The sequence below is a fragment of the Mustela lutreola genome, chromosome 14, assembly GCF_030435805.1.
Source record: "Mustela lutreola isolate mMusLut2 chromosome 14, mMusLut2.pri, whole genome shotgun sequence".
NCBI lineage: Eukaryota > Metazoa > Chordata > Mammalia > Carnivora > Mustelidae > Mustela > Mustela lutreola.
This window is the reverse complement of record NC_081303.1, coordinates 31,779,868-31,799,012: the sequence shown is the minus strand read 5'-3', so window position 1 is coordinate 31,799,012 and position 19,145 is coordinate 31,779,868. Positions and strand designations below refer to the sequence as shown.

Below are 19,145 nucleotides of genomic sequence, written 5' to 3'. Positions count from 1 at the left end.
CCTCCCAGGACCATCAAAGTTCACATTAGCTAGGTGACTTCTGAGCCCAAGGAAAGAGCCAGCTCAAACATTTCACTTGGGGTCATGCCAAAAAGCAGCTGCCCACATAACAGCCCCATAACCAACTCCAGTAAGATGGTCCCTCTGGATGAGAAGGGTCATTCACACTGCCAAGAAATGGGCCACGTGGTGGTGAGAAATAGTCAGGTTAAAGACATTGACAATGTGAGAAAGTCTATATCTTTCTTCCTTGGAAATTCCAAACCTTTCTGAACAAAGACCTAGAGAGGTCCTCTGATGTAGCTACTCTCGGCCATTCTGTTACTGACTCACCTTCATAAAAGAGCTAGAGGGTATCCAACATCACCTACATGCCCAGCACTCTTGTAAGTATTTAGAAGTATTAACTCATTTAATGCAAAAAAATTCTACGATGTGTGAAATATTATTACTCCCATTTATGGATGAGGAAACTGAGGCCCCAGAAGGTTAACTTATCCAAGATCGCAGAGTTCCAGAGCCTTCACTCCTACCTGCTCCATTATACTGTATCTTCTATTAGGATCCCAGGGAATGACTCTTAGATTTTTCTGTCACTTGCTGCTGTTGACAGAGTAACTTGTCTTTCCATTGGGAACATGGGTGTGTTCCTGAGGATTTATCTAATTCAGCAGAGCCAATGAACACGTATTCAGCACCTGCCAGGGGGGAAAATCAGGGTTAGATGCAATGGCAGGTTCCACCTGGTGGTGGGACAGGGCTCTGCCCACTGCAGTTCAGTCTGCAGACACGGGACACAGCTCCATACACCCCGTACCATGGGGTATCCTGTGCAGTGAACAAGAAGTTAGATGCTCTTGCATCCTCATTTAATCCCTGATTTTATTTCCAGATTGTGTCCTCTTATCCTGCTAAGTGTGAGGAGTTAAGCCTCTAGCTTCCTACCAACTCCCTTCTCCCAACTCTCCCAGGGGCATGACTTAGAACAGCTCTGCTCTAGGCCATATTTCCCTAGACCTTCGCTCTGTTAGATTCAGTTGTCCTGTCCCTCTACCTTCACAGAGCGTAGTCAAGACTTGGAGGTGGGCCTCAGAGAAAGGAACCTAGGAAGCTAGATTTTAGCCGAGTTTTTGAGCTCTACAGGAGGCAAAGAAGACACTGTGACTCATATGTGGTAAAGCTAGCTCCCCTGGCCATGAGTTCCTCATGTATAGTTATCGATAGTGTGCTACCCTCTGGCCATGTCCTCCATGCAGATCTGCCTCAAAACCAGTAGTGGTAAAGAGGGACTGATTGAGAATTCTGGTTTTCAGAATTATGAAACCTGCCATGTCTACACCTCCATCTTGGAGACATCTTAGTGATATAAGGATCAATGAGCCATGGTCCTTCTCTACCATCAAGGAACTTAAAATCCAGAGGGGATACAGACTTAAATGCAAACAGCCAGGTGTAAGTAGGCAGAGAACACATGGTCTACTGGATAACACAGCAGAGGGCATGATGGACTTCAACGACAGCGATCAGAAGAAGCAATTAGGATTAACAGGATTTCATAGGCAAGGGAGGGAAGCACATTCCAGATCAAGGGAACAACACGAGTGGGGACTCTGAAGCATGAAAGGCATAGGGTTTGGAGAATATTAGTGATGGAAGCATTGAATGTAGGAAAAGCTCAATGAGAGATGAAGCTGAAACCAGGACGTAGAAGACCTTAAATGAGGGGCTCCTGGGTGGCTCAGTGGGTTAAAGCCTCTGCCTTTGGCTCAGGTCATGATTCCAGGGTCCTGGGATCGAGTCCCGCATAGGGATCTCTGCTCAGTGGGGAGCCTGCTTCCTCCTCTCTCTGCCTGTCTCTCTGCCTACTTGTGAAATCGGTCTGTCAAATAAATAAATAAAATCTTATTTAAAAAAAAAAAAGACCTTAAATATCATATTAAAGGACATGGTCTATGTCCTTTGACAAATAAGCAGACATTCTAGGTTGAGTATTTATTCTCTGAAGACCTTCACCTACTTCTCTCTTGAACTTGGGACTAGCAAATCCAGCTGCATGGACTTGGCACATCCCCGCTTGTAATTCCCATACACATCTCAGGCCTAATACGTCCAAACCAAACTCTGATCTTTTCCCCACACCTGCTCTTCCTGTGGTCTTCCTCATCTTCCTGTTAGACCCCAAAACCTAGGTTTTACTTCTCTGTTTCTCTCACACCCTATAGCCAACCCATCAGCAAATTCTAATAGCTTGACCCTGAAAATATATCCAGAATTCTACCACTTCCCACAACCATCTCCACAGCTAACACCTTGGTCCTACTGCCATGATTTCTTACCTGGATCGTGGCAAGAACATCCTGTCTCCCACCTGGTGTCTAGTCTTCACCCAGCAACCAGAGTAATCCTTGGAAAATGGAGGTCATATCATCCCAGTCACTCCTCTGCTCAAAACATCAGGAGTTTCCCTCTTGTTTGGAATAGAGGTCAAAGACATCCTACATGACCTGCCCTTGCCCCTTCTCTGAGCTCTTTTCCTACTGCCTCTTCCCCTTGCACTCACCCCTTCCAATCATACTGGCTTCTTGACTGTTACACACCAAACACATTCTACCTCAGGACCCTTACACTTGCCACATTCTTGGCTGGGATCTTGAGATGGGAAATTATTCAAAATTATCCAGGTGAGGCCAATGTAGTCAAAGACTTCTTGAAGGAAGAGACAGAGAGAGAGAGACCTTCTAGAGAAAAGGGGAAGGTCATGTAATAATGACAGCTGAGGCTGGAGGGGTGTGACCATAAGCCAAGGAATGCAGGCAGGCCCCAGAAGCTGGAAGAGGCAAGGAACAGAGTCTCCCTAGAACCTCCAGAAGGAACTGACCATGCTAACACCATTTTTTAGCTCCCTAACACTTACCAGGCTTCTGGCCTCCAGAACTGTGAATCCATTTGTTGTTGATTTGAACGACCAAGTTTGTGGTCATTTCTTAACAACAGCAAGACGAAGCCCATATAACCTGGAACCGCAAGTGTCTGTCACAGGTGGAAAGGACACTGGACAGGGGTTACTGGATCTCCTTTCACTCTTAAAATTCTTAGAAACGAAAGGGGCTTTAAAAAAAACAAATTCGTGGGGCGCCTGGGTGGCTCAGTGGGTTAAGCCGCTGCCTTCGGCTCAGGTCATGATCTCAGGGTCCTGGGATCGAGTCCCGCATCGGGCTCTCTGCTCAGCGGGGAGCCTGCTTCCTCCTCTCTCTCTGCCTGCCCCTCTGTCTACTGTGATCTCTCTCTGTCAAATAAATAAAATATTTAAAAAAAAAAATCGTTGTACCCTCTCCTGCTTCCGGCTCCTTTCACGGCAAGATGGCAGAGGCGGAGCCCAGCTCCGTGCCAGTCCCTTGTCCACTCAGCTGGGCCTCTTTTGTAGCAGGAACTTTAGCAAACACAATTGCCAGACCTGACATAGAGAAATCATCTTTTTTTTTTTTTTAAGAGCATTCGCTTTCCTAGCTTTTTCTCTCTTTCCTTTTTTCCCTGATGGGAGGAGGAGAAAGAGAAGACTTCATGCCCCGAAGTAGAAATAATTACCTTCCGGACTGCAAGACGGCATTCCCACGGCTTATGCCGTTCTGATCAAAGTCAGTCATGAATTAAGCACAAACTGCAGCCTTCTATTCACTATTTCTTTAAATAATCTTTCTGCGTCTCCCCTTTGAGGAAAAAAATTTAAAAACTGAAGACTAGCATTAACCATAATGATAATGTTTCACATTTGTATTCTCAAAGAGCATTAGCATCATTAGCCCGTTAATGCATATGACACTTCTCTCAGCGAAGCAAGTCAGTCCTGTCATTCCCTCTTAGCGACAGGGATCTGGGGTCTATGAGATTCAGCCCTCACTCGTCCAGTGCCATCCATCAGTCACAGAGCCAGGGCTGGAAACCGGGTCAACAGCAACTCACATCTCTCCATCATGTGGAGAACCATGAGCGGCCAACAACCCCCAGAGGAGATTGTGTTTTCAGAAAAGGGGTGGGGGGGAGAAGTTTCTCAGTTATCAGTTGTGTGGTTCCTAGTCTTTAGGAGAGATAAGAACAAAAAACACATAACAGGCGACAGCATAAAAACCCAGGGTTAGGCTGTCCAGCGTAAACTGTGAGAGCTGTGGGAATTCGGAAAAGGGAGACATTGGCAGTGAAGAGGTCTGTGCAAAGCTTTCTTTTCCCACAGTTCACATCAACTAGAGTCCGCACAGCTCAGTTTGGGGCTCTGCATTTGCACAGTGGGGGAGCATATCCGACCCATGGAAAGATAAAGCCGTGGCTACGTCTACAGCAGAAAAGGATGCATTAGGCATTAGTACACCAGCCTCTATGTTCCTCTGTTATGGTGAGTGACCCAGATTTAAGAAATCTCCTATAGGGACGCCTGGGTGGCTCAGTGGGTTAAGCCGCTGCCTTCAGCTCAGGTCATGATCTCAGGGTCCTGGGATCGAGTCCCGCATCGGGCTCTCTGCTCAGCCAGGAGCCTGCTTCCCTCTCTCTCTGCCTGCCTCTCCGACTGCTTGTGATTTCTCTCTGTCAAATAAATAAATAAAAAATCTTAAAAAAAAAAAAAAAAAAAAAAAAAAAAAAGAAATCTCCTATAGCTTAGTGATGGCATTTCTACAAGATCCATGTGACCCAGCCTGGATCCCTGCTCCAAAGAGACAAAAGACAGAGAGAGAGAAAGAGAGAGACTCTAGTACTTGACTTGTCCTATCATTTGCTGAAATGAGCCAATATTTTAAGTAGTCCAGCGTCTCCCTTAAGGCCGCTAGGTGATTTCAGTGGATTTTTTTTTTTCAAAGGGATAGAGATGAGTTAAACCAATGGTTTCAGACTTGGGGATTTCACAGAGCAATTCAAGTTCCCCTCCCCTCAACCAACCAAAAAAAAAAAAAAAAAAAGAGGGACTCAGGAACGTTTTGTTTAGGAAAGTAAAGGTATTTTTTTCCTTTAATGCTATTGTCTGTTACCATAACTTTATAAAAGAAATGGCATTTCATTGTCAAATGATGTAGAAGGACTCAATCTCAGAAATCTAACAGAAAATGCATGGAGCTCTATGAAAACGCACTCCTTTGTGCCTGTTTTTCCCATTTCACTGAAGGCTAGTGAAAACTTTGCAATGCTCTGGCCACACCTGCAGCCCCGTTTCTGGGAATCTCTGCCTTAAACACTCCTTAGGTCCCTGACAGCTTTCAAAGATCTCATTTGTGGCTTGGCCATTTGTATGCAAATTCAAGGCCAGTAGGGCCATCTTCCTTTGTTGCTCCTTGAAGCCACAGTGACAGGTAGACTGTGCCTAAAGAGGGTGGTCACTGAGGGGACATTTTTTTTCTTTCCTTTCTTGAAGTACACTTGGGGAACACACACTTTCATCCATTCCACAGTTATGGAGCACCTCCTGAATAGACCATCCAGGGTCTATTTCAGCAAATGGGGAAGCAGAGAAGAATCTTCCAGCCGTACAATACACCTGTCACGAAACAAGAGAGACAAAGTTGCTTAATGCAGCAACACAGCCCATTGCGGCACCTGTGTCTCTCTGGGCAGAGTCAGAGATGAGGGGTTTGGGGTGTGGGGAAGTGTGCACGTGCAGCACCCACCAACACTCCATTTCCATTGTGCACACCCGGTAACGCCGCTGACAGCAGGCATATCTTCAGATAAGGCAGACAATGATACATCCCACTGTTCTAATTCTGGAACCGCTATGCCACCTCATTAATATGTGAAAATGTGTTAAAAAGCTGCTGATAAACAGCTGCACAGAGGCAGAAATAGTGGCTCCCATCGCATTTGCAAGCTTTATTGGCTCTCAAACATGGCATGAGAAACGAAGCTTTGCCTGCATGTATAAACTGGGTAATTTGCTGCAATACTCCTCTTTATTGGCAGACATTTTGCCCTATCATGTCTCCCCAACCACACAGTTTCAGGACACTTCTGATTTACATGGCTCTGTTAACTGCCTCTTTCTTAGAAAGAGCTGTCATATCGACAGGCATAGTTGTTTTAAAATTCCAATTTATCAATAAAATGGAAGATTGACTAGCTTTCATGCATTGCACAATTTCTAATAACGGAGTTTCTATTCGCCCCGAGAGCATTTGATTAAGGAATTAGGTGCAAGTTATATATAAATCAGCGTGAGCCCCGAGTCAACTGAGGCCACAAGAAGTGCATTCTGCAGACGGGAAGAGGGAAATTTTATCCCAACCCAGGATCGGACCTGGAGTTGGCAAAGAGGCTTATCTGAAATGTTATGGCCAGAGCAGATTTTCATTTCTCACCACACTGCTCCCCAAGGTCAGGGCACAAGCCCCAATTTACCTTACCTTTGGGATGGCTCTGCTCTGTATTTCTCCAGCTACACTTCCCGCTGGAGAAAGAGTCCCAAGTGAAGCTCAATTCCAATTACCTCCTTTCTCCCCCACCACGTCTCCCCTTTTACATGACAGATTGATGGTCTTCTCGGGTGCCTCCTTACTGCACCTGGAACACGGGATAGCAAAACTGAGCTCGCTGAATTGATTTCCACCGTGTCCCTATTTAGACCAGCCCTGTGCAGGTGATTTTCATCACTGACCTCCCCCTGCCTCCCACTTCCCACCGAGGAATTACAGCCTGTTGGGAGACCTTCTTTCCTGGATAAATATTAAACTGCCAACTGGTAGCTGCTCTTTTCCTTCTGGGTTGGGGATTATGTATTTGTGTGATTTTTATATTGTGTTTGTTTTCTTGGCAAACGGCTCACTTCTCATTAGCGGGTGGCATGGTGGGGAGAGGAAAGATGTAACTCTAGGGGCATGTTCTGCTTGGTTAAAGGCAGATAATAAAAAGGTGGCTTTTTTTTTTTTTAATGCACGGAGTGCAAAAGTATATAATTTAACTAAGCGCAAAAAGCCTTGGATCCTACAATTATCCAAGCAATATCCAAGCAGTGCTTGGAGCAGAGTAACTTAGAAATGGGATTTTCTTTTCAGAAGACTAGAGATGAGTCTCTCGGCACCTACATCTTTCACCTAGCTCTCCTGGACCCCATCTGCACCCCGCACCCCCTGGAAGAGTACAAAAGCAGGCTCTGGGTCGGCGTGTCCCACGTCTAGAAAATGTGAATGTTTCCTGGCAATGCCAAGATTAGGGGACCTTAGAATTGCAGATGCAAGAGGATTAAGTTAAAGCCCCTGGTATAAAATCTGACCTAATTAAGACACTACCGGGGCAAAGCATTCCAACAGCAATTACACAGGTTGTAAAGGGGGTGAAGTACCTTTTAAAACCAAGAAATGCTTCTGCCAAAATTACGCACCCCTGAGGGTCGAATGAGGAGTTGTAAATGCAGGACATCTCTCGACTTGACCTCAAGCGAGGTGGGGGGGTACCTCCCTTCCATCAGCTGCCATAAAGGCTGCTTGCCTGGGGGTCTGCAGAGGGCGCTGGGATCTTTCTTCCAAACATCTATCATCTTTCCCATGGACAGCTTCTCAGAAGCTGCAATGCAAAAAGCTCTCATTTGTGCCTCTGGCCTCCTTTACAAAGCCATTCATTCATTCGGAGATTTTTTTTTTTTTTTTTTTTTACATTTACTATATACCAGGACCTAGCTCAGCTTCTAAAGATGCAGGAATGGATCAAATTCTAACAATAAGATGCCTCCACATAGCAACAACCCCTAGGCCAGAGGTCATTTGGGGATATTTTCTTACAAGCAGTTTTGAGTTTCTCATGATAGGAAATTATTCACTCAGCTCTATTTTGAATTTTGAGCCCTTATTAGGCCTAGGCATTACGCAAGGTACTGGAAATCGAAAGATGAGTAAGTTACATCGACTTGTCCCTGAGAAGTCACACGCCTAATGGAGAAAATAGACATGTGCATAAACACACAAGATAATGAGTAATGTCCCACAGCTGCAGATGGGAAACGGGGGAACTGAGATTCACCCTGGCTGAGACTGGGAACATGGTTCAGGTGGTCCCGCTGAGCTTTGCAAAACAGGCACAACCACCTTAAACTAAGGGAACAAGAGGTAAGGGCCTTGCCTCCGGGACCAGATGGCACTGAGTCAAATCCCAGTTCCTCCAAGTACTGTGTGATCTTGAGGAAGTTACTAAACTTTCTGTGCCTCTATTTCCTCTTCCGGGAAGGGAGGTTAATAAACCCATCTCTCTGAGTTGTTTTAAAGATTAAAGAAGAGACACCAAGGGTGATGCTTGCCCAGCCCCATCACTGGCTGTGCAATGTTACACAAGTTATTGGAACTCTGTGCTTCATTTCTACAAAATACCCACTTTATTGTATATTGAGAATTTAAAGAAAAACACATATAAACTTACACTCTTGTATCAATGCATAGCAAAAATCCTATTATTATTGATGTTTTTATTACTACAAACACAGCCCCAATGCAATAATTTTTTTTAAAAAAGCTTTACCTTTTAAATTATATTTTCGTATTGAAAGGAAAAGCTCATTAGCCTGGAAATCTGAACTTTAAAGGGATTTAAGAAAATTGATCCGGCGCCTGGGTGGCTCAGTGGATTAAGCCGCTGCCTTCGGCTCGGGTCATGATCTCAGGGTCCTGGGATTGAGTCCCACGTCGGGCTCTCTGCTCGGCGGGGAGCCTGCTTCCTCCTCTCTCTCTCTGCCTGCCTCTCTGCCTACTTGTAATCTCTCTGTCAAATAAATAAAATCTTAAAAAAAAAAAAAAAGAAAAGAAAATTGATCAACCTCTTTGGGCCAGGGTCTTTTCGTGGATTAAATTTCCTGTTCCAGAACCTTCCCTATCACCTCCTTCCTGGGAGGTAGAATCAGGGTGCAACACATCAACAGCACGTGGGACAACAACTATCGTGGGATATTCTCGGGGACAACCTCCCAACTCATCTGTGTGCTTTGGGAGCTAGTACTTGACTTTCATTTATCCCCACCCTATAGGAGGTCCTAAATAAATGTTGGTTAAATGGACGAATCGGAGGTTTTGACCAAGGAGTTTGGGGATATTGAGAAATTCAATTAACTTACTTCAAGTAGCCAGGTTTGCTGGTGGAATATGAGCCTAGAACTCAAAGTCTTCTTACTCTTGCTATAATGCCTTCCCAGAGACTACAAAGTCAGCCACTACAGCGTGTTAAATCGAGAGTGGTTGTTTCCTTTGCAAATAATTCTTTATTTTCAGGGGCTTAACATCAACTACCTGTAAATTACAAACTACTCTAGTGTATTTAAACACCGGCTTAGAAAATGTCAGCCTATCTGCAATTTGTAGGCAATATACCCGTTACACAAAGTATGTCCGGCTGGATCCTAACTCAAGATATTAACAGACGTGTGTTATAGGAATGGCTAACACCACATGTGGGCTGGAGGGTTGTTGCCATCTGCAGAGAAGAAGCTGAAAAATCACATTATAAAGTCGTGACTGGGAGGCCCTGCTTTGTTCTTTAATTCATGGGTATTTATTTAAATAGCCAAAGAAATGGCAATGTACTCTGGAAGCCCAAAACTCAAATTATTTCTCCTCCAGGACAATGAGGTCTCCTTGTGATCCTAAATCACGATTGTGGAACACAAGAACAGTGAAAAATGAAGTCAAAAAACAGTCAGTGATCATCTTTTACATTCCCAAATGGGCTCTTGGAACTCAGAGACAAATTTTAAAAGTCAAGATGTTTAATTTCCAAGAACCCAGTTTTCAAGAATATAAGAAATGACCTAAAATGTTCTATCCAAATGTCTGGATTTATTGACATAGGATCTGTTACCTCGTTTTCTAGCCAGTGGGACTCTTGTGGGTATCTAGATAGTATCTTCCCAATCTCCTGGGAGCAAACAGGAGTCCTGAAGAGGAAATCCAAGGCAGGGGTGTAGCCTAGATGAGGAGATACATTGTTACATATTAGCCACCAAGTTATATAAATAGATGAAACCCCTTTGTTATTAAGGGGTATAAGGTACTAAGTTCTTTGAACGTGTTTTTAAATCTAAAAGTTCTCACATTAGGTAGCAATTTCTGTCTATAGGTCTGTCTCCTTCGGTAGGTAGCGTATGAGTAGTTTGAAGTGTCAAAACTATCTCTTTGGGAGGCACCTGGGTGACTCAGTTGGTTAAGCATGTGCCTTCAGCTCAGGTGATGATCCCAGGATTCTGGGATGGAGCCCCAGCCCCAAGTCAAGCTCCCTGCTCAGCAGGGAGTCTGCTTCTCCTTCTCCCTCTGCCCTTTTCCCAGCTTGTTCTCTCTCTAATAATAAAGTCTTTTTTAAAAATCTTGTTGGGAAAGAAGTACAGTGCCTGAAGTATCATTCAATTAATATTTGATGAATAATGGAACAAATAAATGTATGTATGTCCAGGACCAATGTGGCTAAATGCCCAGACTCTGAACATTTGATTCAGACTCCCTGGATTCTGACCCCAGCTCCCTCCTTACCAGCTGTGTGCCTTCGGACAAACTGCTCAGTCTCCCTGGAGTTTCCAGAGTCCCCATGTCTAATATGTTACAATAATACCAGCCGGCTCACGGAATGCATTGCACAGTACCTGACACAAAGTAAACATTCCGTATTATTACTATTATTGAATTCAGGATGTCCGACCACTGAAACTACCAGAAACTGCCAAGCATTTAGGTCATTTCATCCCTGATTCTAGTCAAGAAAGCCCCATTTCGTGAACCTTCATTTCATAAGCTGAGACGGGATTTAATGGCCTTCCAGAATGTGAGAGAGCTCTGGGCACAGGTGGTGGTAAGCAGCTGTTCCCCATCTCTGCTGAGGGCCAGCTGAGAGACTTAAAGAGCTACATGAGTGATTTGGGTATAAAGTTTTAGGAATTGCTTCCTAATGTTCGAGGGTGTGAAAGTCTAGGTTGCCTCCAGAGCAGCCGTGGAATCCCCCTCTTGAGATTCTTTAAAAAATTGGATCCTTAATCGGCTCAAAGGTGGATAAATACCAGGAACGCACCTCACGGTCAAGTAACAAGCAGTTTGTACGGGTCAGTCCGGTGATGCTGCTGTTGACCTAGTTCCAGTGAAGAGCTATTACCTGGAGATTCATACAGAAAGGAAGAAAGTATGGAAAGCAGATTCCTCTACTTAGTGAGATTGTAATAAAGCATCTTAATATGCTGTTAATTCTCATTCAAAATAACTTCACATCTCATTAAGAAACCATTTCTGGAGGACCCTGAGAGGATGGTGCGTGGCTCAGGCGCTCATGTGGGAGCCAGCAGCTCATGTGGGGGCCATGTTCAGGGGCAACCTCAGGTGAGTGCCTGCCTCCTATGGTGTGCAGATCATGATGTTTGCAATTTCCAGCTCAGGATGGCAAACAGAAGAGGGGAAAAGTCCCTTCCATTCCACTCTCTAGGAGGGGTGGGGAGGGAGTCTCAGAGAAACTCCTGTGAGTGCACAGACCCCAAATTACACACCTATTGTTCTTTGCAAGCAGAAGACTGTTTTTGCATATTTCCTCTTGGGAAGAAAATATTCTGATTTTAGTGAAGAGATGGATGCAGCCTCTTGCTCTTGTCTTGGTTGCCCAGGGGAAGAGAGAAAAAATAAAAAGATTTCAGGGGAGGGGGGTGGTGAGGAGGAAGAAAAGCTTGCAGAGGCTTTGATCCCGAGCAACCTAAAGCTTGAGTTAAGGCTGAAAGGGATGGACGCCCAGGTGACGGGGGAAGCCCTGCGGGTTTGCAGTTTTACAGCCGTGTAAGGGGATTAGACAGAAGCCTGGAATGGTGATATGTGATAAAGACACATAAATGGAATTTAATGGTTTGTTCTCTTCCAAATTACTAAACATTAAGTGTAAATGTTGTCAAATAAATATTAAATCATATGTATATTGCAGGATCTCGTTTGCACATCACCACCCAGTTTAAGGAAAATGTAGCTTCTTTGTTCCCTGTAAGTTACTCTTCCTCCAAGCTCACACCCCATTGAAGAGGGAAGAAAAGGAGCTTGCCCACTGATAACGTCTCAGGCTCTTCTCTTTCAAGCAGGGTCTCTCAGTAAAGCCTTCCCTTAGAGAATTCAGCTCTGTCTCGCTTCCCGAAATGGCTCCTGGCGATGGGAAAGGAGGCCTACCTGGGATGCGGGGCAGATGGCTGGTCTGGCCCTGCCCTGCTGGCTGCCATGGGGGCCTTGAGGGACCCTGTGCCATCATTCCCTGCAGGCGTCCACATACACCAGAGGGAAGGGAGCCTATAGCTCCGCCTCGGGCCACAGACAGCCCCAAGGCCAAGCTGCTTGGGCTCTCAAGCCACAGCAGACAGTGGCCAGGCCCAAGCCAGCTTCTCTGACAGGCTGGAAGCCATCCCCCAGCTACGGATGAGGAAAGGGCCCCAAGCCCTGTGCTCTTAGACTCCCCATCTCCAGCTGCTCTGCTCTCCAAGGCTTTTGAATCCTAAAGAAGGAAACCAAGCTTCCTCGGCTGCGCTTGCTTTCACAACGGCTTCGAACCAGCCAAAGTTGCAAAAGGATCAGGACCTTGAGCAAACTCCCCACCATCGCCCTAATTTAAAAAAGCTGTTAACCAACTGAGAACTCGGAGTGACTCGGGTCATCAGACCCTGCCGGACCCAGCTGAGGGCTCTTTCCTGCCCAATAAACAGGGACTTGTTTGAAGCCATCACGCGCAGATTAATGGATGCACTCTGACCTTGCAGAGCACCAGCTGTCCATCGTGAATTGGCATAAATAACACGACCTCGTCCCTCTCTAGTGCGTAAAGCCCCCTGACTTCCCCCAGAAATGTTCACTGCCATGTAGCCCTCTGCCTAGAAGGTAACTTAGCTCAGCACTGGCTCTGGGGACACTTCAGCCACCGGATTCTCCAGGAATTATCCCAATGGGAAGAAGAAGTGAGTACACAGGCATCTGATGTTTTTGCCTTCCTCTCTGGTACTCTCCTCAAGAGCTTCTTGGGCCTTTCCTTCTGCTAGTGTTCCCAGGAGCACTAAGCCATGTGACCTAGCATTGGTGGCAGAGAGGATGCAGAAAAAGAAACTAGCTTAGTAATAAAGACACCGATCGAGTAGTAGGGTTTGTTGTTGTTGTTGTTTTTGTTGTTTTTAAAGACTTATTTATTTGAGAGAGCATTTGTATGCACACACAAGCAGGGGAAGGAGCAAAGGAAGAGAACCTCAGGCAGACTCCCCACTGATTGTGGAGCCTGATGTAGGGCTCAACCTTGAGCTCATGACCTGAGCCGAAATCCAGTCGGGTGCTCAACCGACTGAACCACCCAGGGGCCCCATGAAGTAGTTCTAAATTACTGTTCCATTACCTGTATTGTGAATGAAAGATCCAGAGTTTGATTTGGTAGGCAGTGGGACAGTCTGGATTGAACTTATTAGATTGTCTGCTAATAATGTTTAAGAATATTTTATTTACTTATTTGAGAGAGTGAGAGCACAGAGGAAAAGTGAGAAGGAGAAGCAGACTCCCTGCTGAGCAGAGAGCCTGATGTGGGTGAACCATGGATGTGCTGAGATCAAGTTGAAACTGGTTCCTCTGAAACCCACAGCTGCCACAGTACCACCACTGGGTGTCAGCGTACCAAACCAAAGGAGCAGGGTCTTTTAGGCGAAGTAAGGCAACGGCATTTACCGGGGCCCTCTCCGTCCAAAAAAAAAAAAAAAATTTATGCACACATTTCCTAATTTAATCTGGGAGATGAATAAACTTTGGGGGGAACAGAAAATGCAATATTCAGTTAATGGAGTGACCGATTTGAATCAGAGGCGCTTTTTTCCTAAATTGAAAAAATAACATTAGAGTAGACTCGGAAGTTAAGAGAATCAGTCCCCAGATTCTTTGTTAACAAAGGGCTCTTCCCAGCTATAGGCTCCTTATCACACAATGAAACCATTATTAGAAACACTTCAGGGGAAGAGTGTGCTCCGTGTGCTCTCTCCCTCTGCAAAAATCAGCCAGAAACAAGCATTTGCTATAAAATTATCTGGTTTAATCACTCTCAACATCGGAACTGTGGTACATTAGAGTACGAAACCTGTATGTACAATTACACATAGAAAAACCAGTCTTTGCGAGGAGCAATTTTCAGCAAATCTGACAAACAGCAAGAGTCGTCCCTATTTTGGGCTTGAAAAGAGAACTGGAAATTTCCAAGATGTCCCCCTCCTCCCTCCGGCTCCAGTGACCCTCCCAACACCCATTTGCAAAGGCCTGAGGTGGGAAGGGCCGTATTGACAGTACCAGGCACTCATTCTCCCCTCTTAGGGAAGGGGTGGGTGTTCAGAGACATTTCCTATCAGTTATGACACTGATGTTCCATCCGTCTGCATCATTAGGTTCGGTAGTTACCATGACAATATGATGCCTACAGCAATCTAACTTGATAGCCAGATGCCAGAATGTGAAAAAATAGGACCAGCTAAGAAAGTGAGAGAAATATAATTAATCTGAGGCACATAAAAATGTGCACAAAACTAGGACCAAGAGGGAAACTGCTGAAATGTCACGGAGGAGGGACTTCTGCCGGGAAGCAGTAATCAAGTTTCAGTATATAAACTTTGCTAACTAGAGCTGTGAATCGGTCTATAACTAAGACTGAGGAATGCGTCAATGTTAGTCACGAATATCGCTCTGGGCATCTCCCCCAAATAATTTCCTGCCGCAGAGCCCGGTGGGTTCGTCTTGATTCCAGCCAAGGGGTGCTTCTGAAGATCTGAAGCCACCATCCGAGTGCTTCCGCCCTGGCACTCTGCTACCTCCAGGCTGCTGTTCTACCCAGCTTCTCCATCCGACGTGGTACTTAGCCATCATTCCAAAGCTAATGTGAAGAGACTGGACTGAGCTGTGTTCTGGAACGGCCTGTCCCAGTGGAGGCAATAGGCCAGGACGAGCCTCTTGGGGGCCCCAATAGGGTAGAGGGGCTGGAAATCGAGCAAGGAGACCAGCCTGGGACAGGTGGCCATTCTCAACATGGCTGGGTTGGATAGCGGCGCTGAGCCAGGCGATTCGGTCGGTTGAGACTAGTAGTCGTAGAGAGCTGGGAAAGAACAAAGGTTGTACAAGATTAAAGCCCCAGGCAGGCCTCCATGCAGGGCTGGCTGGTCGGACTAAGCTAGGGCATCCTGAGTCTAGAACACTCAAGCTCCATGTGGCTTCCTGCGGTGATCTTCTAATTATCTACTTTCACCCAACACCTGCACCTCTTAAATATGCAAAAGAAATTCAGTTTTATAAAGAGGGAAGGCCAAATGGGTACATTAGAGCAATCGGTCTGGCCCCAAGTCACTGAAGATCAGGGAATTTAGTTTCTCTCAAAAGTCTGCAGTGATCTCCCAGCCCCAGGCTGGAGTGATGGTATCGCCACACCACGGGTGCCAGCACCATGTATCTCTCAAAGTCTCAAGACCTGTGAAAGGTCAAGAGTGGTATTAATATAGTGACACTTGACCTTGACCGAGCCCTTTCCGTGCGTGAGGCCCTTCACACACATGCTCCCATTTAACCCTCACACCTGCCCTGCGAGGTGGCTACTAGTAACCCCCCTTTACAGATACAGAAACTGAGTCTTACAGAGGGTAAGTCATTGCGCAAGAACCCACACATAGTAAATGGCAAACTAGGATTATAAACCTGAATTGCCTTCATCCAAAATCTGTGCTCCTATGCCCTCTCCCTCAGGACTCCCTTACCTGAGGGACCTGAGATGGGTTGTAGAGAGGAACACTCCCTCTCAAGGGGGTTGGGGGAAGCAGAACACCAGGGTTGAAGTAAAGCTCAGAGGGAACAGCCTGTGATGGAAAATAACAGAAAATCCTATCAGTCACTGCTTCTGCTTCCAGAACATCAAGGGTTTCCCTTGAGTGTCCGCTTTGGTCAAGAGCTGCAGATGAAAAGGGTTTCTTGATAGACCTCGGGGAATTCAAGCAAACAAACATGATTCAAGTGGGCACGGCCAACCCCTGGGTCTGGGGTGACAAATGCAGAGGCTTGGGGGCAGCTGTACCTGGAGCACGTGAGAAGAAAAAGCCACAGTCAATTATCTTGATAGCATCATAAAAATGAATATCATATTCTCTGAAAGTAGTGTTTTAACACTACAAGTGTGCGCTAACCCAACCACAAGAAAATAAAAATGTTTTCCCAGCAATCGGCATGAAAGCCATCCATACCGCGTGGATGATTCATCAAGAACTTTTTACAGCCCTTGCCAAGGTCACCAACAAACTCCAGGCAAGGGCAAGAGGCCGTGCTCTAGACTTCACCTAAGGAAGTCATTATGGGCTACATCTTGTCCCCTTGAAACGTCCTGTGTGGAAATTCTAACCCCCAGTATTTCAGAATGCATTTGGAGGGAGTGTCTTTCAAAAAGTGATTAAGCAGGTGCCTGGCTGGCTCAATCACTTGAGCATGTGACTCTTGATCTCAGGGTTGTAAGTTCAAGTCCCATGTTGAGTGCAAAGATTACTTAAAAAGAAAATCTTAAAAATTAGAAAAACAGGGGTGCCTGGGTGGCTCAGTGGGTTAAAGCCTCTGCCTTCGGCTCAGGTCATGATCCCGGGGTCCTGGGATCGAGCTCCACATCGGGCTCTCTGCTCAGTGGGGAGTCTACTTGTCCTCTCTCTCTCTGCCTGACTCCCTGCCTACTTGTGATCTCTGTCAAATAAATAAAATCATTAAAAAAATTTAAAAAACAGAGAGGTAGTTAATGTAAGATGGAGGTCATTAGGGCAGGTCCTAAGTCAGTAAGACTGGTGTCCTTATAAGAAGGCGAAGTGAGGACACAGATGCACACAGAGGAAGACCACGTGAAAACCATGGCCATCTACGAGCCAAGGAAAGAGGCCTCAGGAGAAACCAACACTGCCAACACCCTGCCTCAGACTTGCAGCCTCCAGAGCTGTGAGGAAATCACTTTGTGTGAGCTGCGTTCTGTGACATTTTGTCATGGTGGCCCTAGCAGACTACAATAGAAGCTTTCTGCCCTCACGGGATGGCACCTCCAGCCCACACTGAATGTTCAGTCCTCGCACATACAGGCGTCTGGCGGGGCCCGAAGCTTCAACCTATCGGCTGCTCACCTCAGGCCCAGACAGGCCTCCAGTCCCAGTACCCTCGGAGGTTCCGCCACTGGACACCGATCCTTGGACTTCGCCCTCACCTAGAAAGCAATGAGTCAGAGCTATTTCCCCTGCTCAGGGCTGAGGAGGCCCCACACCCAGAAGGTACCCTCAAGGCCTGAGAAGCAGAGAGCCCACAGACCCAAAGGACAGGAGGTTGGCGGTACCTGTGGCTCCAGATAAGGTGCCCGGCAGAGACTGGGGCTCTGGGAGAGAGGTCAGTGTGAAGCCAGGGCCAGCCTCAGGCAGAGAAGATGCTCTGGAGGTCTCCTGCATCGTGGAGAAAGATAGGCAGTGTTGGGGGTACTGGTTGTTAACAAATTCATGCCCACAATAGCGGCCTCGACCTGTGACCTGCTGCTCACCCCAAAACTCTACTTGCCACCCCCAAACTCTGTGCCACTCCTCTGCTCTAGAATCAAACAACTACTGGCACCCTAAAGTGAATATTCTTCATCCTAATTGTTAAGACCCGATTGGCCTTTGCCCATTACCAGCTGCCAACTACAGGCCTTAGAGGTTCTGAGGAAACTTCCTCCAGTGGGTCCACGGGAGAGGAAGGGTCCTTGCCCTTAGGCCCTCACACTTACCTCAGAGTCAGGACTGTCTGATGAGTCTTCCCCGGAGAGGGATGCGTTGTTGGTGGGCTTCGAGCGAAACCAGCTGAACCAGCCAAACCCTGAGCTCTGGAAGGGAAAGGAGGAAACATAGGAGCTACAGGTGTGCTTCTCCCACCGATTAGGAGACAGGCCCACCCCAGTATGCTGGTGGGGAGTCGGAGGCCCAGCCAAAGCCCGGGTTTGCAAACCTGCCCCCCACCACCATTTGGGAAGGTGACGGTGGCCACGGAACAAGACCCTCCACCTTCGTGTTCTCTTTCGTGTCTCCTGGCTTTTCTTTCTGTGCCGGACTTTGGGAAGGTTTATCATCTGCCTCATCCCAGGACGACTCCTCATCCTCCTTGACTGAAACAGTGGAACTCACAGAATTATTTCGTGATCTGGGAATCGCTGGCACCTGGAATTAACATAAGAACAAACATTTTTATGGCACTTGACACGTGAGGGCAAATTGCCTGTTCTCCCTCAGCAACCCCACTTGGTAAATCCATGGAACAGCCTTACAGGCCTACAGGTTACTGATGAGGAAATCGGGCTTAGCTAGGAGAAATGATTTGCGGGAGGCCACAGGACAAGGTCAGAGCCCAACCCCACCCTCCTGCTATCCCCTAATCCTCTCTAGGCTTCCGGTTGCTGTGCTCACCCCTCCCAACATCAGAGTTCCAGAACTAGTCCGAGGCCTGGAACAGAGCATGTGGAAGTGCACCAGTGGAGAGGAAGAGGGACAGGACACACCCCACAGGTACCCACACACCCAGAAGGACAGAGACCGACCCTCACTCACTAGCAGACTTGCTCAAGACCAACTGTGAACAAATGCAGCAGAGGAAAGCATGTGCCCATGGACCCGTGGGCCCTTATATTTGTGTGCATGGCATAAAATTCTCCAATTTAACCATTTTTAAGTGTACAATTCAGTAGCATCAGTAACTTCACAATGTTGTATAACCACCGCTAATAATCCATTTCCAAAACATTTCATTAACCTCAGCAGAAACTCTGTGCCCTGTAGACACTAATGCCCCATTTTCCCCTCCCCCCAAGCCCCTAGTCACCTCTAATTTTTTTGTTCATGAATTTGCCTCTCCTAGGTACCTCATATAAGCAGAATCACACAATATTTGTCCTTTTTTGTTATAGTCACATTTCATATTCCAAAAAGCATAATTGGTACACTTTTGGAAAATAGTTTGGCAAATCTAGAAAAATCTTCAATTCTTATTGTGGGTACAGCATTTACTAGGTAGTAAACACTAAGCACTTTCATACGGTGATTTGTTTAATCCTCTAAAGTGTCCTGTGAGGTAGGCTATTATCATCCCATTTTACATACGAGGAAACGAAGACACAGAAGGATTAGGCAACTTGTCTAAGGCCACACAGCT

The 19,145-nt window shown here is 46.3% G+C and overlaps 1 protein-coding gene and 1 long non-coding RNA gene across 2 annotated transcripts in view; both read right to left on the bottom strand.

The window, feature by feature from the left end:
* Positions 1–4,981: 4,981 nt before the first annotated feature.
* LOC131814742 (uncharacterized) lies at positions 4,982–11,230 on the bottom strand. The gene is made up of 5 exons (XR_009347431.1): positions 11,008–11,230; positions 10,476–10,585; positions 9,811–9,917; positions 6,381–6,537; positions 4,982–5,518 (listed from the first exon to the last, which is right to left on the bottom strand). It is a non-coding gene; the product is annotated as an uncharacterized LOC131814742 (long non-coding RNA).
* Positions 11,231–13,991: 2,761 nt separating this feature from the next.
* The window catches only part of SEC16B (SEC16 homolog B, endoplasmic reticulum export factor), a 41,419-nt gene continuing 36,265 nt past the window's right edge, over positions 13,992–19,145 (bottom strand). Inside the window, 7 exon segments of the mRNA XM_059146200.1 lie at positions 13,992–15,024; positions 15,027–15,060; positions 15,713–15,811; positions 17,102–17,181; positions 17,308–17,410; positions 17,731–17,826; positions 18,005–18,157. Of these exon segments, the coding sequence (XP_059002183.1) occupies positions 14,831–15,024; positions 15,027–15,060; positions 15,713–15,811; positions 17,102–17,181; positions 17,308–17,410; positions 17,731–17,826; positions 18,005–18,157 (759 nt within the window). The 3' untranslated portion in view covers positions 13,992–14,830.